General features: G+C 49.6%; 1 protein-coding gene, 2 non-coding genes and 1 pseudogene across 3 annotated transcripts in view; 1 reads left to right on the forward strand and 3 right to left on the reverse strand.

Moving 5' to 3' along the window:
* PLLP (plasmolipin) overlaps nt 1-13552 on the reverse strand; it is a 23064-nt gene extending 9512 nt beyond the window's left edge. The window contains exon 1 of the mRNA XM_066349518.1: nt 13271-13552. Coding sequence (XP_066205615.1) covers nt 13271-13405 — 135 coding nt within the window. The 5' untranslated portion in view covers nt 13406-13552. The remainder of the gene's footprint in view (nt 1-13270) is intronic.
* Nucleotides 13506-26018, reverse strand: part of LOC136381433 (ubiquitin-conjugating enzyme E2 D3-like) — a 41832-nt pseudogene continuing 29319 nt past the window's right edge.
* Nucleotides 21333-21415, forward strand: TRNAL-CAG (transfer RNA leucine (anticodon CAG)). The gene has a single exon. It is a non-coding gene; the product is annotated as a tRNA-Leu (tRNA).
* On the reverse strand, nt 21623-21705 carry TRNAL-CAG (transfer RNA leucine (anticodon CAG)). The gene has a single exon. It is a non-coding gene; the product is annotated as a tRNA-Leu (tRNA).

Genomic DNA, 26018 nt, shown 5'->3' on the forward strand with positions numbered 1-26018 from the left:
CACCATCACCACCACCACCACCATCACCATCACCACTACCACCACCACCACCACCACCATCACCATCACCATCACCACTACCACCACCATCACCACCACCACCACCATCACCATCACCACTACCACCACCACCACCACCACCATCACCATCACCATCACCACTACCACCACCATCACCACCACCACCAGCCCTGCATTTTTTCCTGAAAACCTAAAGATTTTAGGTTAGGGATTTTCTCTTTAAACAAAGACTGTCCTATATGCCCCAGATCCTTTGCACCTCCAAAAGAATCTCTCAACAATTGGATACCAGAGATATTTTTATTAAAATCACCTGCAGGACCAAAGAAGAGAGATTCATCACAAATGCCAGACCAAGAGGCATGCCTCGATTCGGGTGGGCCCTAATCCAGTGACTGGTGTCCTTAGAAGAGGGAAACTGGACACACACACAGAGAATGCCATGTGACGATGGAAGCAGAGATTGGAGTGATGTGTGTCCAAGCCAAGGACTGCTGGCAACCACCAGAAGCCAGGAGAGAGGCCTGAATCAGATGCTCTTTAGCCTCAAGACGGAACCACCCCCGCCAACACCTTGATTTTGGACTTCTAGCCTCCAGAATTGTGAGAATACATTTCTGTTGTTTTTGGCCACCCACTTTGTGGTACTTTTCTTACGGCAGCCCTAGGAAACAAATACGTCTTTCTTAGCTACTGTTGGAATCTGCAGGTGGATGTCCTGATCTGATTTGACTTTGACACCAGCATCCATTCCAATGGAAGCTTGGCCTGTTAACTCTCTGGGTGCAAGTGCTGATCCTGCCTCCTTACTAGCTGCATGGCTTCGGGCAAGTGGCTGGACCCCTCTGTGCCTCAGTGTCCTCATCCTCCAAGTGTGCCTACCTCATGGGGGTAGTTCTGAGATGTTAGTGAAGAAATAAACAGGAGGTGGGCAAAAGTAGGTTTACAGTTATTCGTATGGAAAAAGATAGGCAGGTTATGATGATCATTACAATAGCTTTATTAACTCACCAGAATGTCACAATGCAACCGTAAACCTACTTTGGCCCACCCTGAATATAAGGTTCTTAGACCAGCAGCCAACAGAGACTCAACACTCAGTTCATGTCCTACTGTCAGCACCACTCTGAGAAGCAAGAGTCGGGCTTCCTAGTCCATTCATCCCCTGTGCCTGGTGTCCTTGGGTTTTAATAGGGCACACAGTTCCTAGGGGTGTGAGGCCCGGGGGAAGTAACAAATGTATCTAAACTCAAGCACCAGGCACAGTGCCTGGCAGATAAGGGCCCTATGCCAATGTGGGCCCCACGCATCTGTCTGATAAAGGAGGTGGGCTTATCTGAAGCGGGAGGCCCCAGACGTCTACTCCACCCAGTCCTAGAACACTTTCTGGAGCTGCACTTCTGCTCCTCATAAGCTGAGGGTCCCCAAGCAGAACACTTTACCCCTTTAGACCTCAGTCTTCCCCTCTGTACAATGGGACCTCAGTCTTCCCCCGTGCACAATGTTCTCCAAGGCTTCTCTCAGTCTGAGGCCTGACACTCCTCTACACAGGCCTCCTCCAGGGTGACGCACAGCCCTCTCTCTGCCACCAAACACAGGAGCGCTAAGCAAACCCCAGAGGGAGGGACAGCACCTCAGAGCCTGGAGGCTGACACAGGGGTGTTACACTCAGCAGCCACCAGGCAGGCGGGTACAGAAACGACAGAGGGGGTCAGGTGGGGTCTGTGGGAACGCAGGCCCAAGGCAGCCAGGACTTTTAACTTTCCAAGAGACACTAGAAATCTGAATTTCTATGCGACAGCTTCAGCTTTTTAAACATTGAACACGAAACCAAATGTTTTAGAAAAGTGGAAGGGTGGGTTCCTTCTCCCCCCACCCCGGTCATACCCCAGATTTCCTTCTCCCCACTGCACCTTCCGGGAAACTGAGGCCCAGGCCAGTGACGCCCCGGGTTTCCCCCTTGCAGAAACACATCTGGGCATCTGAGGACATTCAGAACTTGGCCTGGCCAGGCCCAGCCTCCACCCCCACCCTGGCCCTTTTCCCTATAGTGAAAGGGACTTTATGGGGATAAAAAGCCACCTATTGTGTCACAGGAGACAAAGGCGCAGGGGACAGAGGCTCCAGGCGCCCGGACTGGCCACAACAACTGCACAGGCCACCCCATCGCTGTGCAGAGGGTGAGGCTTGGGGGGAAGGCTGTTCGGAATTCCCGCGCTGTGTACTCTGAGCACCCGTGTACTCTGAGCATCATACACTCTAAGCATCCGTGCACTCTGAGCATCCTGCACTCTGAACACCCGTGTACTCTGAGCATCATACACTCTGAACATCCCTGCACTCTGAACACCCGTGTACTCTGAGCATCCGTGCACTCTGAGCATCATACACTCTGAGCATCCCTGCACTCTGAACACCCGTGTACTCTGAGCATCCGTGCACTCTGAGCATCATACACTCTGCATCCTGCACTCTGAGCATCCTGCACTCTGAGCATCCTGCACTCTGAGCATCATACACTCTGAGCATCCTGCACTCTGAGCATCATACACTCTGAGCATCCTGCACTCTGAGCATCCTGCACTCTGAGCATCATACACTCTGAGCATCCTGCACTCTGAGCATCATACACTCTGAGCATCCTGCACTCTGAGCATCATACACTCTGAGCATCATACACTCTGAGCATCATACACTCTGAACATCCCTGCACTCCGAACACCCGTGTACTCTGAGCATCATACACTCTGAACATCCCTGCACTCTGAACACCCGTGTACTCTGAGCATCCGTGCACTCTGAGCATCCGTGCACTCTGAGTATCCTGCACTCTGAGCATCCTGCACTCTGAGCATCATACACTCTGAGCATCCTGCACTCTGAGCATCATACACTCTGAGCATCCTGCACTCTGAGCATCATACACTCTGAGCATCACACACTCTGAGCATCCCTGCACTCTGAGCATCATACACTCTGAGCATCCTGCACTCTGAGCATCCGTGCACTCTGAGCATCCTGCACTCTGAGCATCCTGCACTCTGAGCATCCGTGCACTCTGAACATCCTGCACTCTGAGCATCCTGCACTCTGAGCATCCCTGTACTCTGAGCATCCGTGTACTCTGAGCATCCTGCACTCTGAGCATCCTGCACTCTGAGCATCATACACTCTGAGCATCCTGCACTCTGAGCATCCTGCACTCTGAGCATCCGTGCACTCTGAACATCCTGCACTCTGAGCATCCTGCACTCTGAGCATCCCTGTACTCTGAGCATCCGTGTACTCTGAGCATCCTGCACTCTGAGCATCCTGCACTCTGAGCATCCCTGTACTCTGAGCATCCTGCACTCCAAGCATCCCTGCACTCTGAGCATCATACACTCTGAGCATCCTGCACTCTGAGCATCGCTGAATCGCAGCTCTACAGGAGGTGGAGAGCAGCAAGGGTGGATGCAGAACCCTGCAGAGCCCGCAGCCCGGGCTTGGGTGGCTTCCAACTCCTCTAAGCCTCACTTTCCTTCACCAAAAAGTAGGCGGGAGTTACCAACTTGAGTCCTACAGTCACTGGACAAGCTCTCTGGAGGGCTGCTCGGTGCCAGGTGCAGCAGGGAGCCGGCAGCCTGCGCTGTCACAGGGGAGGGAATGACCCTGGGTCACCTCCAGGGCTTTCCTAAGGCATCCCGTCAGGCCCTGCCAGCCCATGCATGCATGCACCCTGCATGTCGAGGAGCCCAGCACCACTATTGTTCATCGGGGACTCTCAGGATTTCAGAAAAACCTTCCCAACAGGAAGCTCACACTGTCTCCTGCTCGCCCTCCCACCTGGGTTCCCATGAAGCACTCTGGGGCCAGAGACCAAGCAGATCCCCCCACAGATGGCCCCAGGGATGTGAAGGCACACAGGGGACCCTTGAGTCACATCCCCAAGGCCTTCTCTGGCTCCCACAGCAAGTGACAATGCTCCTTGGTGAGGTTCCAGCAATCAGACCTCAGCGCCCTGCCCTCCACCCCTTCCTTCCCCAGTGCTATGAGGCCTCCCTGTGCCTCCAGTGCTAGGACCCCCCTACAAGTGATACAGAGCCTTCCAGAAGGCCATGGCCCCCCTGCAAAGGCCCGGGTCGTGTCCAAACGCCAGGCCCCACCAATGCTTCCCTCCTACAGCCAGCGCTGGGCCCAGCGAGCTCTCAATACAGGACCTGGCCCATTTCACAGCTGAGGAAACCAAGGCACTTGGAAAACCTGGGCCTGGCTCCAAGCCCATGGGCAGTAAGGGCCAGGGCCCAGGGGGTTCTGTGGCTGCCCGGTGGAGATACCGAGGCCAGGCCTCTGGGTCCTGGCCTGGAGAGACACCCCTGGAGACCAACGTGTTCGATGGCAGCGTCACTGCCCTGAAGGCCAGAACAGAGGGGCAGGGGCTGACCTTGAACTCTGGGCAGAAGGCATTCTCAGCAACCCCAGGCAGGCCCCCATTGTGCCATCAGCCCCCCAGAGAGAGCTGCCTGTTGGAACCGTTGTTAGCACGCCAGGAGGCTTGGCCTCGCCTTCTGGAAGACGGGGTGGGGCGGCCTATTGGGAAGGCCTTCTCTATCAGCCAGACTCCTTCCTAGCCCCTGACACTACTGTTCTGGTGATCTCGAGCAAGATGAACCCCCCTTGACCTCAAGGAGGAGCAGAGGACCCCACGCTGCGAACTTCACACAGGGTAGCAGATAATCTGATGTCTGACATCTCTCTCCCTCCCCTCTTCAAGCTGGAATGTCCCAGAAGAGGCCCCGCCTGACCTTTGGCCCTTGCCTTTCTGCCCTCACCTCTCTGTGAGAACTTAGGGTGCCTCCCTGGCCTCTGCCCCTTGGGCAAAGAGGAGGGACCAACCCAGCCCAACTGTACAAAGAACCGGTTAGTATCTGGGCGGGGGTGGGGAGGGGGGCTCACTGGGCTGCCAAATAAAACCGGGCTCTCCCCCGTCAGGTTCCAGTTCACCATGGGGACCGGGGCAGGACCCCTGCAGCGCCCCCAGACCATCTGTGAGCAGGAGGACACTGGGACCTGGTCCTCACTGAATTCCACCCCAGACAACTCACCCGCTGACAAGGGGTGACCAACACCTGGCACTGCCACACGCACAGAAACAGCAACTGTCCACGCATGGGGACAGCTTCGCGGCCCTTACCCCTGCGGCCCCTGTGGGCCACGTGCTCCTTCCGCTTCCAGACGGTTTAGGAAAGAGCCGAAGGTCACCCAGCCGGTAACACTGACTCTGGGGCTACTGCTTGCCACTGTGTGACCCCGGAAAAGCGTCTTCCACTCTCTGGGCCTGAGGGGCCTGCACGTGCCACCTTCCCAGCTATGCATGCATACAAACTACCTGAACCTTTTCTTTTTAAATTAATTTTAATGGGGTGACATTGATCAATAAGAGTACAGAGGTTTCGCCTGACCTGTGGTGGCGCAGTGGATAAAGCATCGACCTGGAAATGCTGAGGTTGCCGGTTCGAAACCCTGGGCTTGCCTGGTCAAGGCACATATGGGAGTTGATGCTCTCTGCTCTTCCCCCCCTTCTTTCTTTCTCTGTCTCTCTCCTCTCTCTCTAAAAATGAATAAATAAAATCTTTTAAGGAGTACATAGGTTTCAGGTGAACAGCTATAGCATTTGAGCTGCTGCCCATCACCCAAAGGCAAATCATTTTTCATCACCATATATTTGTCCTTTTTTATACCTGAACTATTTTGTACTCAATTTTCATTTATTTGAAAGGCTTTTTGATGTTATTTTATTTATTTTTGAAACACGTAATATATATGACATGGTAGATAACAAAATGGTATTTTTTTAAGCACATCTTCCTTCCCCAGGGCCAACCAAGGGTGGTTTCTCACATGCCTTACAGAAACTGTGAACACACATACACACACGCTTCGGAGAGGTGCGTCTGCGTGCAGACTGTGGCCATTTCTCCCACACGAGTGATAGTAATCTGCACACGCAGTGTAACACCTTCCTTTTCTCGGTTAACCACGGAGCATCAATACATATAGAGTTCCCTTATTGGGTTTTTTTAATTTTTTAAAATTGATTTTTAGAGAGACAGGAAGAGAAAGAGAGAGAGAGAGAGAGAGAGAGAGAAATCAACTTGTTCCACGTAGTTACACACTCATTGGTTGATTCTCATATGTGCCTTGACCCAGGATTGAACCCCTAACCTTGGCGCATTGGGATGACACTTCAACCAACTGAGCCACCCGGCTTGGGCCATCCTGTAAAAAGATGGTATCTTTTTTTACTAAGTGATAGCACGCCATTGCAGAAATGGGTCATTATTTAACCAGTCCTCACTGATAAATGTCTATATATCACATAAATTAGTCAATTATTTTATTTTTACCTGTAACTGTTAACATCATAGAGCTTTTCTTTTCTTTTAAATTGAATTTTACTGTGGTAGTACTGGTAGTCAATTACTTTAAAATCACAAAAAAAGTGGGATATTTACATTATCCACCACAACAGAAGCTGATTGTAAAATTAAGTACAATAACTATATAACAACATTACTATATCCTAGACAGCTACAGCCGTCGGCCAGGGTCCAGAACTCCCTATTAAAAAAGAGTGGTGGGGAGCCCTGGCCAGGTAGCTCAGTTGATTAGAGCATCATCCCCATATGCCAAGGTTGTGGGTTCTATCCCCAGTCAGGGCATGTACAAGAATCAACCAATGAATGCATAAATAAGTGGAACAAATCAATGTGTGTGTGTGTGTGTCTCTCTCTCTAAAAAATAAATAAATTAGGGAAAGGGGGATGGGAAGGTGTTAAAGACACTTTAGCACCCAACTGAGGCCACCCTTCCTCGTAGCCTTTCAGGAGTGTGACAAACCGCAGATGATGTAACACTTTCCAAGTTCACGGTCTACTTGGAATTGTTTTAACTCAGAATGAGAAAGTTCTCACTCTGAACCAATTTCCAGAAGTCACAAAGATAAAAAGAAATCCAGTAACGTAAAAACAAAAGTCTGCAAGACAAACAAAACCACCATGAGCAACATCAAAAAAACAAACTAGGAAGAAAATATGTGCAAACCCTCTAGAGCTCCGGCTGCTAGTAAGACACAGACGGACAACCCAGTCGGATGGGGAAGGGATACCAACAGGAAATAAATACAAAGTGCTCTTAAACATATTTTAAAAGGCCAACCCCAGTCACAAGAAAACTACAGAATAATGCTACACAGACCCACCATTTTGCCTATCAGACTGGGGCACATGCAGAGGTGTGCTAATTCACCTGCTAGTCAGGGCGTGGGGACAGGCACTCCACGGGAGGCGCTGTGCGAGGACCGTATGACCCCTACAGAGGGCATCTGGCAATCAAATCACGACGAACACACACACCCAACCCAGCGGCGCCACTTCTGGAAATGCCCTCGGTGGCTTGTACAACCCCAAGTGTCTGTCAGGGAAGGCGTGGGCCACGCACATCACACCACGGCTGCACAATGGGACGTGCAGGAGCCGTCACAATCTGTACACTGAGACCACAGAACCACCAAGACACATATTCAAGTGAAAAGAATGTAGAAGGACATGGACAGACTATATACCTCTTGGGTAAAATGCAGAGAGGTGAGTGAGAATCTATACCCATATTCGCCCAGGTCTCCTTAAAAACAACACGGTGCCTGGGAAACCAGGAAGAGTGGGTCAACACTTAGCCAGAAGGGACAGAGATTTTTCACAGTGCTCTTGCCCAACTCTATCTGATCCTAGAGCATTGTAAATAGGTTACATATTAAGGAAATTAAGTACACAGAGGATGACAGAAAGGACACACTCAGCATGTTGCGCACCCACACAGAACATCCCGGGTGTATTGCCAGGAGAAGAAAGCACGGCCATGCACGTGCCCAGTCAGCTCCCCTATGTGTGTTTTTAAGCGAGGACACTGTCGCTGACTGGCCCTGGAACACTACACACAGGATGGTGGCTGCCTCACAGGCTGCTCAGGGACAAGAAAGACTGCATTTCCCTTGCTAACCCTCTGCACCGTTTGAACGTTTTGCTGTATGTCAATCATTTTTTCAGACAATAAAACCATTTTGAGATGGTTTTATTTATTTTAGAGAAATGGCTAAATGAGAGGGGGTTGCCATGACACTATGGGACACCCTGAAAGAGAAAGGAGGGAGACAGCTCTGTATGAAGAGATTGCAGGTGCACTGGGTGTGAGAAAAGCAACTTTCTGAACAAAGGCTACAGAATAAAACCATCAATGTCTAAAAAAAAAAATGCAAAGGGAAAAACTACAAACACCCCAAAATGGTGGTTTCCTTGGGGAGAGGGTTTAGGTGATCCAAGAAAAACTTTAGCCTTATCTGTAATGGGTTTTTATTTTTTAAGGAGAATGTGTTCATTTATTTATTACATAATTATAAATTAATTCCAAACAGTCAACACCCTACCTGGGGAGGTAGGCGGAGCTAACAATACAAAGCACTGGTTTTGCTCCGTGTTGGATGAAACCCGTGAGAATGCAGGGCCTGGGATACTGCACTAAGGAGACAGAACCCACAAATCTCAGAGCTGAGGAAAACCCTAGGAGAGACCCCAATGTAAGGTGTTTTTCCCTGCCGAGGAAGAAGAAAGGGCATAGCCACGAATTGTGGAATAATAAAAGCTTTATTTAGTACAGTGTATCCCGCCCGAAGAGGTTCCCTGGTCCCTGGGACAGAGGCCAGGGAAGTTGCGTGGGGTGATCCGCGTGGGGCATATTTAAAGGACCTGTAGGGTGCACGTGACCTTCCCCCGCTGCCCACCACCTCACACCCAACACTGCAGCCCCAATGCAACCAACCTCTGCTCACACCTCTCAGACCTGAACAACCTCACCTCGGCAGCCTTTTCCCCTCCAGGTCAGAGTTAACCGTCAGGCTCTGCCATTCTGCACACCTGGAGAAGAGCTGGCTTGCCTGCGAGGGCTAAAAGCAGAGCCAGGACCACCAGAAGGAAGAACTTTCTAACACCCCCAAGTGCACCAGGATGGAGCAGGCCACCTTGAGAGGAACTGAGTTCCCCATCCCTGGGAGCAAGCAAGCTTATGTTCAGCATGCACCAAAGGGCCTCTCATAGCAACATAAGAGCCCTAGGATTCTGACACTGTCAATCCTACGTTTCCTTCATTCCAATATACCCCACGCTAAACCATGTGTAAGCATGATCTTCCATAATCCTCACAATTCCAGTCACCATTTTACAGACAAGGAAACTGAGGTTCAGGGAAATTAGGGAAGATCTTACCCAAGATCACACAGCCAGGAAGAGGCAGAGGCAGAATTTGAACCCAAGACTCTTGCTCCCAGGCCTGTGCTCCCACCAATACTCTCAGCATTACTCAAGCCGGATCATTGTGATGGAATGCAGGTGAGGCTTCTGAGCTATTTATTCGCCTGCAAACTGGGAATTGTGGGGCTACCCCCAATCCCAGCAGGTAAGACAAGAGGAAGAATAGAAGGTGCCAAACACAGTGGCCCCATTGGCACAGGGCATTCATACGGCTTCTACGTGCTGGCCCTCAAGGATGCCCTTGCATAAGCTAGGGTCTGTCCTGATCCTCCTTAGTCCTGCGTCCTTCCATTTAACTACACCCTTCTGCGCCCAATTCAGTCAGGAAGCCTCCTGATGAGTCCCTCCTTCCTGAAGTCCCTCCGCTTCCCCATCCCCCAACAACAAACAAAACAATAAAAACAGGAAGCATAGCTAAAGCAAGGCTGTGAGTTCCCAGCTCTGCCTCTACTCCATGCCCGTGGGCCAAGCTCTTCACCCTCTCTGAGCCTATTGCCACATCGTCTTTCCCCCTGGACTTGGGGAGGATTTAAAAAATAAGAAACATATGGTCATTTAACGGCATTCTCTTTATACTTACTCTATAAAGGCTTTGGGCTCAGCCATAAGCACAAATTCACCACACCTTCCACAACATTCCTACACCCTCTACCCATACAATCTGCAGCATCAAACCTCCAGGTTCTTATAAACAGAAGAGTTGTTTTTAGGCCAAATTTGCCTGCTTCCTTTTTAAAGATGCTATCTGCATAAATTCATCATGTTTCCCCTTTTTGCCCAGGCTGCTAGGAAGCTCAACAAAGAATAACAGCCTTGCCTAATCAGGCGGTGGTGCAGTGGATAGAGCGTCAGACTGGGATGCGGAAGGACCCAGGTTCAAGACCCTGAGGTCGCCAGCTTGAGCATGGGTTCACCTGGCTTATGCAAAAAAAAAAAAAAAAGAAAAAGAAAAAAGAAAAAAAAGTTCACCAGCTTGGACCCAAGGTCGCTGGCTTGAGCAAGGGGTTACTCGGTCTGTTGAAGGCCCACGGTCAAGGCACATATGAGAAAGCAATCAATGAACAATTAAATGTCACAACGAAAAACTAATGATGCTTCTCATCTCTCTCCGTTCCTGTCTGCCTGTCCCTATTTATCCCTCTCTCTGACTCTCTCTCTGTTCCTGTAAAAAAAAAAAAAAAAAAAAAAGAAAGAATAACAGCCTTAAATTTGCTACAGATTGCTGGTAGGATCTCTTTTTAGCCCTCTTTAAGTCAGCCCCCCCACACCTCCTACCTCCCTACACATACTACCAACTTTAGAAAATATATTCTTCTGTCTTACATTGCTTGATACTGTATCACATTCCATCTAATGTTCTTTCCGAACGAGATGAGGTGGGGGATGGAGTGAGAGGTGGGTTCTCTGGGACACATCTAACACCAGGCAAAGCGCACATTTCCTGGCCCAGCCCTCCCCTCCCACCACGTCTGGACCACTTCACCAAATCCTAGGAAACAGAGCACTGATGGAGTTAGTTCTCATCTTCCCATTTAGCACCTCCTCTATGCAGCCTTTCCTTCAACAGCACCAGACCCTGTGCCTGGTGAGAGACCGGCTGAGCCAGGCTGAGTGTGGTCAGAAGAGCACAGGAGGAAAAAGACCACTCAGGGCTTAGCTTCCTTGTGGAGGAGGGTTGTGAGATCTTGGGCAAAGAACTGACCTGTAAGCCCCAGTTTCCTCACCTGTAAAAGGGGGAAGAATGAAAAACTATAAAGCCCTTGACAAAAGGGCCTGGAGCCTAGTGGGTACCTTACTGGTGGGAGCTATTATTACATCTTCCGGGGAGATGGTGGTAGCAGTTGAGTGAACTCCCCCTCCCCATCTCAGACCCAGTGGAACTGTCCGTTGCCAGAGAAACAGCTCAGGAAGCAGCTTCTCCCAGAAGCAGATTGGTTAAGGCACTAAAAGGTGCAGGTCTTCAGAACTCTGATGAGAGACCCTCATCCTCCCTGCCCCAAAAACACTACCGGGAGAGGGAGGGCAGAGGAAAGTCACCCCGGTCACACCCAGTCCCTGGAAGTCTGGAGACCTAAGTGCTGATCTCCACTACAGGACTACATTTCACTTAGACTTCAGTGTCCACATCTGTGTGAGGGGACCCAAATGCTCAGACTGGTCTGCTGAGCCCACAGGGACTCCCAAATCAGAGGCATAGGCTACCCAGGTCCTGGTATGCACAACAGGGTGCTCTTCTCATTCCAAAGTCCTCTAATTCCACTTACTCAATCCTCCTTGTTCAAATGCAAAAGAAGCAGAAGCTCAGGTCTTGTCGATCAGGAGCTAACCCTAGGGATCCACCTGCCTACCTGACCACCTCATCATCTCAGCCCCCTCTGCTGGACTCAAAGCTCCTAAGGCTGAAACGTGTCCATATCTCTGGCCACCCCAGAAACAAGTGCTTCAGGTCCAGTTTCACCAACCTGTTGGCCATTCCCTCTAACTTCCTTTCTATTTTGGGGTTCTCAAGCCTTGACTCACAGGGCACCCTGCCCATTCGACCCGGCCTCAGATTTCAGTGAGGTCCCTGCTCCGAAGCCGCCTCTCCTCCATGAGACTTCCTGGACTCAGAAGGATCTCCTTTGCCCATTCACACCCCTGGGGCCCACGCTCTCTTCCTCCTCTTCTGCGCTGGAAAAGCCTCGCTCACAGCGTTGCTCCCGATTGAAGTTAGCCCCTGACCGCACCCCTTACCGCTCTTCACCACCCCTACCCCATCTCCAAAACAACTCCGGGAGAAGAATTAAAAATGTAGATTTCTGGGCTGGACTTCCTGAGGTTCAAAGGTTCAAATTCCAATTCCACTTTATTTCCGGGGGTGGTGACCAAGAATCTACATTTTAAACAAACCCCTCCCGGAGAACCTGAGGCTGGGGTGAAGAAGGGGGGCTTACAGGGAGAGAATTGAGAAACTCGGAAATAGAGAGAGCACTGACCCAGGAGGCAGAGGGCCCCTCCTTCCAGCCTGAGCCTGGCAACCTTGCTAGGACCCAGCAGTGGGCAGAAGGCGGGAGAGGCCCTATAGGAAAATGGATCCTGACCCACCTCTGAGTACCCCCTAATCCTCTGAAGATAGCCCAAGCCTTCGGATGGGGGAGAGCCTCCCACAAGGGCCGCCACCCAGCTTCCTGACTGTCAACAGAGGGCAGTTGAGAGAAGAAGAAAGCTGACACCTCCAAGCCTGTAACGAGTGTGTGTGGAGAAGGGGTGTACCCATCCGTCCGCCCTTTCACAGCTAGGTCCTTCAGAGGGTCTGGCAGACACCGGAGTCTTACCCTGCCTTCCTACAAGTCACTCTCCCCAGCGCTGGGCGCGGTGCCTCGGTCCGCTAAGCCGGCCAAACCGGCTGGAACCCGGCGGGTCACCCAGTGGAAGCCAGAAGGGCCCAGCTCCCGCGCGGGAGCCCACAGGACAGTGCCTAAGTGCAAGTGGTGGCACGGCTGTGCCCTCTCGATTACACCAGGAGTGTTCCGGGGTGCAGCCACGGGGAGAGTTAGCCGAGCCTGAACTTCGCTTCGGCTAGGTCTTTTGGGGGGTTCGGGCATTGTCCTTGCAAAGACAGAGACAGAGTCGTACGCAGTGATTGTGGCTTATGTGAGCGCTTCTGTGGGTGGCACCTGGTGACCACCTGCGGGGATGATGGAGCGTTGAAGTAGGCACTCTCAACATGGGTTCACGGTGCCGGAGCTCGCAGGGGCGACAACGGGGTCTCTCGAGGTCTCCAGAGTGACTTCGGGAGCGTCGGTCGTATAGGCGCCCCCGGGGTAGGCATGGCGCGTCAGGGCGCGTGCGAGCCTGGGATGGGGTGCACGGGGTGCTAAGGTGGGCCTCCCCGGAGCCTCAATCCCCGGGGCCCCGCGCGCACTCACCAGTTGCAGCAGCATGAGCCCGCCGAGGATGGAGCGCACGAAGCCCAGGTCCGGGCGCAGCGCCGAGACCGCCGCGCCGGCGCCCTGCGCGGGGCTGCTGGTCCGCGTGCTCACTTTAGACGGGAACTCGGCCATCGCGGCTCCGCTCGCCTCCCCGAGGTCGCTCCGGCTGCAGTCGCCGCCCCTCCCGCGGCGGGTCCCGGCTCCTGCGCTGCTCCTCCCGGGGGACCCGGCTCTAGCCGCCGCTCCCGGGGCCACGAGCAGCGTTGAGGGAGGGAGGGATCCGCCGCCGCCAGGTGCGGCCGCAGCCCGGGCCCCGCCCCCGCCGAGGGCCCCGCCCCTTTAACCCTTCGCTCTGCGCCGGCAGATCCAGCCTGGAGACCACAGCATCGGGCCACTTTTACAGACGGGGAAACTGAGGCTGCGGCCAGTGAAATGGCTCTGTCAGAACCAGCCTAGATAGCTGCGCGTTTCTGTCCTGGGGAAGGCCGTCTGCAAGCGATATACACCTCTGATCCGCGCCCTCCTAGCCGGTAACAACTACCGGCTCTCTCCTGGGTGTCTCTAGGGTGCTGGGTGCCCTTTGGCCAGCCCCTAAGCCTCTCTTTGCTTTCTCCTTAAGGCGGGATCAGCATCCCGGGAGACTGAGCACCCAGCAGCCTGGGATGGGGTGTACGGGGTGCATGTGACTCAGTTGATGTGTTTTTCACTTATGAACAAACTGAGCAGTAACTTAGATCTCTGAGCTTCATTTTCCTCGACTGTAATATAGGGATATGGCAGGGCCTGCCTCACAGAGCTGTTGTGCAGAATAAATGAAGCCCCTGGCACGCAGTAGAGCAGGGGTGTCACTCAGAAGGTGGAAGATGACCTTGGAGTTACAAATTCATAGCCTGACCCACACCCTAGAACACACACACACACACACACACACACACACACACGCCCTCAAACCTTAATGGCTTGCACAGATCACCAATGTTTGCTGAGCGCTGACAGTACGTCAGGCCCTGGAGATATAGCAGGGGACAAGCCAGACAAGTCTTTCTTAGATCCCATTTTCTTGTGAGGTGACAAGCACTAATCTGGGGAGAAATAATAGTAACTTTAGATAGTGACAAATGCTATGACTAAAGTAAAACGGGGAAGGAGGCGATGAGAGAGATGACCAGGAGGCAATTTTTAGATAGAGTGCTCAAAGAAGACCCCTCAGAGAAGGTGACGTTTATGCAGAGACTGGATTCGTAAGGAGGGATCTGCCTTGCAAAAATATGGGGGAAGAATTTAGTATGTGCAAAGGCCATGAGTTTAGAGGAAGCTGGGCTATTTAAAAGACGATCCCTGGTGGCTGGGGCAAAGTGTAGGTGTAATGTGACACTTGGGCAGGGACCAGGTCCTAAAGGGCTATTTAGGTCATTGTATTTGTCTTCTGCGGCTGCTGGAACAAATTATCATGTACTTGGTGGCATTAAAGAACTGAAAGGTGTTCTCTTACAGTTCTGGGGGCCGGAAGTCTGAAATCGGTTTCACTGAGCCAGGGTCAAGGTGTCAGCAGGACTGTTCTTGCTGGAGGATGAGTCGGGGCATCTGTTTCTGTCCCTTAGAGCTTCTGGTGGTGGCTGCTGGCATTCCTTGGCTTGTGACCTCATCCCCTCAATCTCTGCCTCGATGGTCACATTGCCTCCTCTTCTTTTCTATATCAAATCTCTTTGCATCTTTCTTATCAAGACACTTGTGATTGGGTTAAGTCCACCCAGATAATCCAGGATCATCTCCCCTCATCAAGAACTTTAATTTAATCTGCAGAGCCCCTTTTTTCTTTATGAAGGAAAGGTTGCAGTTTCCAGGATAGGGTGTTATATCTTGGGTGGCTATGACTCATTCTACAGAATAGTGGAAGGGGTTAACATTTTCTCAAGGAGGGGAGTGGCAAGACTTGACTTGAAAATGTCACTGGTTGACGCTGATATATTTTTTTTCTAAGATTTTACTTACTGATTTTAGAGAGAAGAGAGGGAGAGAGAAAGGGGAGAGGAGCAGGAAGCATCAACCAGAAGTTGCTTCTTCTCGTATGTGCCTTGACGGGGTGGGGTTTTGAACCAGGGACCTCAGCACTGGAGATCAACACTCCAGCCGTTGCACCACCAGGGATCAGGTGGGTAATGCTCATTTCACCTTTTAGCCACTCCTAACACACCTGAGCCCGCCCTGGGCCGGTACTCAGGCACCCAGGAGTGTTTCTTGGTAGCTGCAAAATCGTTTCCCAGAGACCAGCCTCTGCTTACTGTTTGAGCCCAAGTGCAAAACAAAGCGCTTGGACAAACCACTAATTTTATTATCGACACAGAAAACAATAAGATGATTGTTTCCGAGGCAGAGTCTGAAACAGTAGAGTAGTTTTGTTTGGTTTTGGTTTGGATTTTGTTTTTTGGTTAATCCCACTTTCATTCCTTTCAAATGGCAGCAAGGAAGACTCAATCCTTGCATTGTTTTTTACTGTGACATTTTCTCCACAACCAACTTTGTTTACCTTCCACCCCTAGTCAGAAAAAGTGGGAGGGGACCTGTCCCCAGACTGGGACCTGCCGCCCACCCAGGGTCTCAGCTGGCGCCATGGAAGCCCTGGGTTCTTGGAGTGAGGTGGTGGAACAGAGAGCCAGGGTGAGGGGGCGAAGGCCTATTTATTCTCAGGGCTGGTGCCCCTGCCCAGGGTCTGAGCAGGCATCACCATGCGGCTGACCTAAAGCACATGTCTAGTCTCAGTTCTCAGTTCTGTAAAGGCTTCCTACTCTGGCCAAGCTGTTCTTGTGTGCTGGGCATGCCCTGCCTTGGCATGGGTGGGGCATGCTGGAGAGTCACTGAGCCAATGTTTAATGTACCTTGGTGTACCAGGCACTAGGGACAGAGCTGTGAGCCCTCCAACCAGACTCCACCCTCGGGGTATCTGATGGGAGAGACAGATGGTCTAGATATACAAACCCACATATTAATAGATACATGATTACCTTCTGTGATGATTTTGCTACAGGAAAAGGGCAGGATACCATGGAAAAAGAATAATAATTGAGGTTGGGGATGTCATTTAGATAGCTGGGTCAGGGCAAGTCTAAATATTTGGGCAGAGATCTAAAGGATGAATAAGAATCAGGCAGGGAAAGAAAATTCCAGGCAGAGAAAACCATACAAAGGCCCTGAAGTAAGAAAAATTTTGCGGGTTGCTTTGGCCAGGTAGCTCAGTTGGTTAGAGCTTCATCTTGATAAGCCAAGGTTGCCAAGTTTGATCTGGTCAGAGCACAAACAAGAATCAACCAATGAATGTATGAGTAAGTGGAACAACAAATCAATGTTTCTTTCTCTCTCTCCCTTTCTCTCTTTCTAAAATCAATAAATTTAAAAAAATTTTTAAAGAAAAGAAAAGTTTGGGGGTCTTTGAAGAAAGACAGAAGGTCTGGAAGAGATGAGGTTCCAGAGGCAGCCAGGGGCTAGATCACCTAGGGTTTAAACCCTTGGCAATGGAGTGGATTTTATTATTAAAAACAAAACAAAAAAACAAACCAGTGGAGGGGAGTTACACCATTTAATTTACAATTTGTTGTTTATTAATTTTTTTAGCAAGAGAGAGAGAGAGATTCAGGAAGGAAGAGAGATGAGAAACATCAACACGCAGCTGTGTCACTTTAATTGTTCACTGATTGCTTCTCATACATGCCTTGAGGGAGAAAGGGGGGGCTCCAGTGTAGCCAGTGACCTCTTGCTCAAGCCAGTGACCTTGGGCTTCAAGCCAGCGACCATGGGGTCATGCTGATGATGATGAGCCCACGCTCAAGCCAGTGACCTCAGGGTTTTGAACCTGGGACCTCAGAGTCCCAGGTCAATGCTCTATCCACTGCGCCATCACCAGTCAAGTCTTAATTTACAATTTTTTTTTTTTTACAGGGACAGAGAGAGAGAATCAAAGAGAGGGATAGCTAGGGACAGACAGACAGGAACGGAGAGAGATGAGAAGCATCAATCATCAGTTTTCTCATATGTGCCTTGACCGTGGGCCTTCAGCAGACCGAATAACCCCTTGCTCGAGCCAGCAACCTTAGGTCCAAGCTGGTGAGCTTTTTTGGTGAGCTTTTTGCTTAAGCCAGATGAGCAGGCGCTCAAGCTGGCAACCTCGGGGTCTCGAACCTGGGTCCTTCCGCATCCCAGTCTGACGCTCTATCCACTGCACCACTGCCTGGTCAGGCTTAATTTACAATTTTTAAAAATTCACAGAAAGGGGCCATGGCTGGGTGGATCAGTGAATAAAGTGTCAGCCCAGTGCACTACAAGTCACAGGTCTGACCCTGGGTCAGGGCATGTAGAGGAAACGATCAATGAATACACAACTGAATGGAACAACTAAGTGAAACAATGAGTTGATGCTTCTCTCCTTTCCTCTTTCTCTCTCCCTCTCTCTCTCTCCCAAATCAATGGAAAAATTAGTTTTAATTCACAGAAATACTCCCCTGGATTCATCCAGCAGTTTCCAGAAGCCAACTTCAGGAGGTTGCTAATTATAATCAACAAATATTGATTTGTACTTTTCCAACTGGCCCTATGCTTGGTGCTATGGGACTGGTTAGTTTGGGTTCTTTATTTTTAATTGCACAATTAATTCATTAATATATGCCACTGTACATCACACACACATCTCCAAACTTGCACCCTGACATCTCATTAACCACTGAGAAGCATTTGGAGTATCTTAACACATCTTTTCTTCTCTCTTTTTCGACATGAAAATATAGATACTTGCTTGGTATGTAATTAAAAAAAATTTTTTTTACTAAAAAAGGAGCTTATACTCTATATTGAAATGACTTTTTCACTTAATATTAATTATATCTTGGAAATCTCTCCATGACAGCATTCTTTTTATGTGTCAGGTAATATTTGATAGATTAGCTATACATAATTCTTTACCCCCTCCCCCTATTGGTACACACGCAAGTAGTCTCCAATAGTTTCTCATTACAAGTAATTATTATTAGAAGCCTTATTATTTACCTATATTTGCACACACATATGAGACTCTACACATCTTTAAAGACCCACACATGAAGAACCACCAGAGGGAAGGGTATTTACATGTTTTTTTTAAAAAATAGATATTGCCAAATTTCTCCAAAAGACCGTATTAGTTGACAACCCCACTAAGAGTCAGTGAGCTTAATAACTATTTGCCCACGCCCTGGGGTATGTGTGATGAGCATTAAAAACAGTCTCATTGTGCCCTGGCGGCAAAGATGGCCCAGGCGCTGGGGATGGCTCCTTGGCCTCTGCCCCAGGCGCTAGAGTGGCTCTGGTCGCGGCAGAGCGACGCCCCGAGGGGCAGAGCATCGCCCCCTGGTGGGCGTGCCGGGTGGATCCCGGTTGGGCGCATGCGGGAGTCTGTCTGACTGTCTCTCCCTGTTTCCAGCTTCAGAAAAATACAAAAAACAAACAAAGAAACAAACAAAAAAAAGTCTCATTGTTTCTATTTGCGTTTTCTAATACTTAGCTGGTAGGGCCAAGTTTCTCCTCAAGCTTATTGGCCATTCATACTTCCTTTTCTGTGAATTTAAGATTTGAATCATTTGCCCTGTGTAGTAAAAGATTTTAATTTGTCCCAGGAAAAGCCTGGCCTTTGCCCTCAGCTTCTGGGAGGTAGTGTCTCAACCCATGGAATGGTATGCCTCTTAGATATGTCTTTGTTTAGGGTGAGGACTGACCACACCAGATAGTCTAACTGTGTGATTTAGGGTGGGGTCTGGCCACACCGGATAGTCTAACAATGTGGTTTATTTAGGGTGGTGGCAAATGATATCAGCTCACTTAGCTCCACCTAGAGGAGCTGGAGACAGATCAGCTATCCAGGGGTCCCCAAACTACAGCCGTGGGCAGCATGTGGCCCCTGAGGCCATATATCCGGCCCACCGCATTTCCGGAAGGGGCACCTCTTTCACTGGTGGTCAGTGAGAGGAGTACTGTATGTGGCGCCCCGCAAAGCGCAGCATTGCTCACGTACAGTACTACTTCCGTTTTGTTTTTTTACTTTAAAATAAGATATGTGCAGTGTGCATAGGGATTTGTTCACAGGTTTTTTTTTATAGTCCAGCCCTCCAACAGTCTGAGGGACAGTGAACTGACCCCCTGTGTAAAAAAGTTTGGGGACCCCTGAATGCCATCTTCCCCAAGTGTCTATTGATGGAAGAGTAGATAAGCAAAACGTGGCACACACATACAACGGAATATTGTTCAGCCTCAGAAAGAAAAGAAATGTGCGCACGTGCCACAGCATGGGTGAGGACAGTCACAAAAAGGACAAAGTCTTTTTTTCCTTGCTTCAAGGAACTTTTTGATTTAAAAAAATATCAAATGTATAAAGACAGAAAATAGAATGGTGATTTCCAGGGGCTGGGGAAGAAGGAAATGAGGAGCTGATGGGGACAGTTTCAGTTTTGCAGGATGAAGACTTATGGAGATGGTTGCTGACGATGGCTTCACAACAGTATAAATGTACTGAATAGCACTGAACTGTGCACGTAACAATGTCAGATGGTCCACTTTGTGTTATGTATATTTCAGTAACAACAAAAATGATTTAGCAAAATGTATGTTTAAAAAAACCTGGTTCAAAGGAGAATACACATATATAACTATATATACTGTATGTCTCATAATCAGCAATGCTGAAGGGAATTTGCTAACATGCAAAACTGGCCTCTACCACAAGGTGGAATCAATTACATCTTACCAGACCCTATTTGCATTCTTACGAACTGAATCTTAAATATAATAGCTTAAAATAATATATTTTATTTAACCCAAATACATTAAAAATATTGTAATTTAAATGTATGATCAATATAAAGCACTTAAGGAACTATTGTGCTTTTTTTTATACTATGGTTAGTAAAATCCCATGTATATTTCACCCTTGCACTTGTCAGTTCTGACCATGCACATTTCAAGTGCTCAGCAGACACTTGCAGTTAGTGGCTGCTGTGTTGGTAGCACAGCTGTAGACAGCACCTGATACTCCATCGAAAGAACATCTAGAAATATTTTGTCTTTTTCAAAGTCTTTTCCATTTTTATCTGACAGTTTTTTTAATTAAAAAATACCCAAGTAGTCCATGCTCATTACACAAATATCACATTTAGATAACCAAAGAGGAAGAAAAAAATCACAATAAATGCCACCACTTGAAGATAATCACAGCTGCTGATTGATGTTCCTAATGCTCTGAGTCTTCTATATACACATTTGGTTATATATATCAAATACGTCATTTTATTTATATGCAATATGCGGTAAATATATAAACAGCATAGTTACATATCTTTAAATTTATATAAATTGTTAATGAAAATTATATAAAAATTTTACAATAGTTTTAGATTTACAGAATTATTGCAAAGAATTTAGAGTTCACTTATACCCAGTTTCATCTATTAACATCTTACATTAGCATGGTATGTTTGCTACGATTAATGAGCCAATATTAATACATTATTAAAGTTCATACTTCAGAGCTTTTCAGTTTTTTCCCCCGGTATTTTTCCGTCCCAGGATCCCATCCCATTGCCCACGCTTCCCATCCTGAGGAGCGCAGGTCAGTCCATCCCGGGGTAACCCCGCCTCCGAAAAGAACCGTCTAACCCCCCTCCTCACTTCCCCCGGGGCCCAACAGTATCTCCACCCTTTCCACCGAAAGTATTAGTCGTCTAAAATAATATCAAAACTTCAGGTTCCGAATCTTGGCACGTAAGCGGCTAGAATTTGACGATATAGTTTCGTTTCCATTGTATTTATTTTTATGGTTATTTTCTATTTGTGGCAAGAGAAGCTGATTCTCCGTTACTGCTCAGGCTATGGAGTTTCCACTTAAAACTTTTAAGTAGTAAAAAACCGAACCAGTTTAAAGTCAAGTCAGGGGCTGGATAGCCAGTCTTTAAGAAGTACCAGAGGACCTCCAACTGGCTGATTCTCGAACTGCGTCCCACTGAACGAGGAAACTGTTCTTGACCCAAACAGGATGTTCAGGCGAGTCAGGATGGCCGAGCGGTCTAAGGCGCTGCGTTCAGGTCGCAGTCTCCCCTGGAGGCGTGGGTTCGAATCCCACTCCTGACAGTTACCCCCACTTTTTCTCTGCCATTTTCCCCTCCCAAATTCTTAAGGACAGTGTGGAAGTTTACCCAAAAAAAAGGTTCTGAGATACAGAGCGGGCTCTCTTTTCATAGTCCGAATATCGTTAGTGAGAAAGTGCCTGTTAAGAAGAAGATAATTGTTATGCAAAGTGCAAAAGGTTTCGCAAATATTGATGAAAAAAGACGCAATTGTCAGGAGTGGGATTCGAACCCACGCCTCCAGGGGAGACTGCGACCTGAACGCAGCGCCTTAGACCGCTCGGCCATCCTGACCTGTTACGTTAGCTTGCGGAAGAAAAGCTTTTCAGAATATCTCTAGTGTACGCATGCGCATGAAACAGCGTAAGCCGAGTCTGTTCTTCATTGGTCTCCCCTCCCTTGGGAGAGGCGGCGCGAGGAGCCTGGGCGACAGCAGAGGGCGCACACAGCATGCTGGAAAATCTGGAAGTCTGAGAGACCAGGACTACTTCACCACTTGTACATGTGTGCCTCCGACGTGCATTCATTCTGCATGCATGCACTTACTATTCACATCAGCTTTGAATCTTGCATATCTGCAATCACCCTCGCATAACATTCTCTTTATGCGTTTTCTGCACGAAGCAGTCAATCCCGCACACCCACACTGGCTAATAGAACTGTTTGCTGGAACCCCAAACGGGCAAAGCCGTTGATACCGCAAGGTCTCTTGGCACCTGTACCTCCTTCCTCCCGAAACTTCGTCTTCACGTTTATACGTGCGTTTAACTCACTTACTCAGGCTTCGAGTTAGATCGAGTCCTGCAGCCCCACAGCCAGACCCGCCCTATTCCTGACCATGTCCTCAGTGCCCAAACTGTGGTTGGCACACGGTAGGCTCTCAGATGATGTCCGTGGGTTAATGCCGTCCTCATCTCCTCCTTCCTGCATTCGGTCATTTCGTGACTCATGTTTCCCCCACCCCACCCCCAGGCCGACCTTCCGGCCCCCCACCCCTTCCCACGCGCGGGCTCTGTCTGGGGACCAGGAGACCTCGGGGCCTGGAGGACGCCTTCCTCCACAGGATTTCCCGGGGCATAGGGCACCCCCACCTTCCTAGGATCTCATGCGCCTCCATCCCCCAGCTCCCGGAGGCCCTGGGGCTGCACCTCCTAAAGAAAAGAGGAGCAGAATAGGGGGACGGGAGACCGAGGTTCTGGCGTGGCTGGGCCACTGAGTGACACGGGCAGGTGCTTCCCCTCTCTGTACAGAGCCTCTGAAAGTGAGGCGACCCTGGAGTCCAGGGGACAGTGAGCAGTGGGGTCACATTCACACCTCATGCCCTTTGACTCACCTGAGACAGTGTCACAGAGCAGCCTCAGCCAGAGAACGGGCCCCATCACCCCTACCTCAGGAACCTCCCTTCCAACCCTCAGGACCTGGGCTGTCAAGGGTGGGTGGTGCAGCCCCTGGGGTGGGCACAGGTCCTGATTATTTGACAGGTGATGAACCCTCCCCCCTTTCCTTGCCCCAAACGCCGCCTCCTCCTCGGCTGTCAGAACTCGCTTTAGGCTCAGCAATGACCTCTTTTGCATCCTCCCCTAAAATATAAATTGCCCTGGATATTGCAAAGGGTGTTGGGCATTTCCTGAGCACTTGCTATATAAATGCCAGACACTCTTTTAGATGCTGTGTGCAAAACAATTTCTGCCCTCAAAGCACAGTCCAGTGTGAGGTGAAGGGGGGCGATAAGAAATGGGTGAATAAATACATTCAGGTGCTGCTAAGTGCAAGAAAGGGGACGTGTGAGGAGACTTGGAAGAGACTTTGAAAGAGGCCAGAAAGGATAACTGGTGTCTTGGCTGGGGCGCCAGTACCAGCGATCGGGGTCTAGAGGGGTCTGCACTTTTCCTTACTTCTGCGCACTGAGGACTCTTACCCATAGAAAGGTGAGTGGATTTTGTTGAGTTGAGGGAGAATGCACTTAAATATTGCCCTGTGGATAAGACCATTTTTACATCTATTTATAAATTCATTTCATCATTCCTGATTGCCAATATATGTGTGTCTTTTGAATTCCCCTTCGAACCAGTTGTATCATCTTACTGGTCCCCTCATAAAATAATGAGTTAAATGAAATCTTTGACTTGTGTTCATTTCTTATTTATATGAGAATCATGACTTTACCTTTAAAAAAAGTATTCGTTAACAGTGACCAAGAGTGACTAGGGGCTCTCATAGGAAGGGTGGTCAGGGGAAGCCTCTCTAAGGATGTGACACTGAGTTCAAAAGGGAGAGACAGGCAAAATCAAAGGTGAGGGCTGTGGCATGCCATTTTGGAGGTATAAGCAGTGCAAAGGTCCTGAGGCAGAGAGGAGTATGGTCTGTTGGAGGGGCAGCAAGGCCAGGGGGCAGGGGTGAGGTGGGAGAGGTGGCTGACGTCCATATCACACAGGGATGGAATGCCAGGGAAAGGAGTCTGGATCGTCTTCCGTGTGTGATGGAGTCACTGGAGTGTTTTAAGCAGGGCAGTGACACGATCCAGGTGATTTCAGAATGACCGCTCTGGCTGCTGTGTGGAGGATGGATGCAAGAGGCTAAGACACAAAAGAGCCCAGGGAGAAGGCCATGGCAGGGGAGGGAGAGAGATGATGGTGGCTGGTCCAGGGAAGTGCAGACTGCAAACCGTGGTCGAATTCAAGATTCAAGGCGTGTTTTGGAGGTAAAAAGGACAAGTCCTGCTGGTAGGGCAATATGGAGAGAAGGGATGCAGGGATGTAGCAGAAAGTAAACAAGACCACAGAGGGGCCAGGTAACCAGATGTTCACGACTTCCCTTTGAGGCAAGTGCCCCATTTTGCAGACCAGGGAGTGAAGGCTCGGACAGGCTGAGTGGTTTGCCAAGGTCTTCTTTGGGGTGGAAGTCCTGTGCTCTCTGCCTTTTGAACCCTCCCCTCATGCCTATCCCACCAACCTTCCTCAGAGAGCATCATTTCAGAGGTGAGTAAACAGAGGCCAGACGGAGCTGAAGCCCAGGCCACCAGCTCTGCCTGCTGCCCCAGGGCCTGTCCACCGGAAAGTGCTGGGGCCCCACTCCGCCCTACGTCCTGGGTTCGGTGGATGGTCAGCTGTCCTCCCAGACACCTTTCAGGTGCCAGACTCTTGGCCTTGAGGACACTGTTCAGGACCCCATTCCAGCCTCAGGCCCCCAAGACCAAAAATGGAAAGCGAGAAGGCCACTACACCTGTTAACTGCATTTTCCCTTGATTGGCAGCCTAGACACCAATAATGGACCATTGAGGGGCAAGCCTCACCCATTCCCTCTCTGGGCATTTGTCCAGATTGGGAGAGGAAAGTCCCTTGAGGTCAGTATGGAAAGCCTAGCAACATCAGAGGAAGTTCCAGTCAGCTTTTCCTCTGCTCAGTCCCAACGCGTACAAATCAAGTCAGACTCTGGAAGAAGACCTGGCACTCAGCCAGCCAGGGGCCTGGGAAGGGGAGGCTTAGCATCCCTGTGACCTCGGCACGGATCTCCACCTCTTCTCGGGAAAACGGTAGCAGAAAGCCGAGTTTTTGTGAATGCCTCCTTTCCATTCATTATCTCGCTTAATATTCTTAATAGCACCATGACACAGATGAGGCTCAGAGAGGCCAAGTAACTCACCAGAGTCACACAGCTTACTCTGGGTCTAGAATTGCGATAGGTGCTTTCTTTATGTTGTCTCCTCAAATGAACAAACAAACAAACAAACAAAGCTATGGTCTGACCTGTGGTGGCACAGTGGATAAAGCATCACACTGGAACACTGAAGTCGCTGGTTCGAAACCTTGGGCTTGCTTGTTCAAGGCACATATGGGAGTTGATGCTTCCTGTTCTTCCCCCCCTTATCTCTCTCTCTCTCTCTCTAAAAATGAATAAATAAAGTCTAAAAATAAATAAATAAAAATAAAAACAAAGCCACGAGGGCCTGCCAGCTCAGGTGGCAGTCTTGATGTTGAGATGTCATGTTTGGCCTTGTTTTTATTGAAGAGTTACAAAGAAAGGGTTGGCTTTTCCCAGAAAGCCAGTCCAAGAGGCCTCGCCAAGTTTCTGTGTTTCAGGCTCTGGTTTCTTGGCCATGGGTGCGGATGGAAGCCCGCAGGCGCCAGCATGAATTCCTGCCCAGGCTCTGGTTTGGGAATTCTTGGTCCTCTGAGGAGGGATCCAGGGGAGAAGTGGACGAGGCTCGCATGGCTCTCTGATGGGATGGGATGGGAAGGGAACTGTCAGTCCCTCTGGAACCCTAGCCAAGGCTGCAAGGTCCACATTCTGCAGGAAGAGAGGTGGGCAGCCTAGTTTCCTGATTTTGAATGGATCGTGTGGATGGTGCTAACCAGAGTGGACCTAAGACCTGGAGCTCACCTCCAAGTTCCCTGGACTGCTTTATCATGCCCTGAAGCGTGTGGTCACCCTAGAAAGAGAACCCGAGGAGTGGGGGTGACTGTAGCTCACCTCTCTGATAAGCAAGGGGCACAAAGCCAATTTTAGCTTGAGGCAGCATGACTGAATATGTAAGCATGTGGATTCTGGGACCACCTGTGTTCCAATCCTGCTTCTACCATTTGCTAGCTCTGCAACCATAGGGGAG

This window comes from Saccopteryx leptura, chromosome 9 (genome assembly GCF_036850995.1).
Source record: "Saccopteryx leptura isolate mSacLep1 chromosome 9, mSacLep1_pri_phased_curated, whole genome shotgun sequence".
In the NCBI taxonomy this organism is placed as follows: Eukaryota; Metazoa; Chordata; class Mammalia; order Chiroptera; family Emballonuridae; genus Saccopteryx; species Saccopteryx leptura.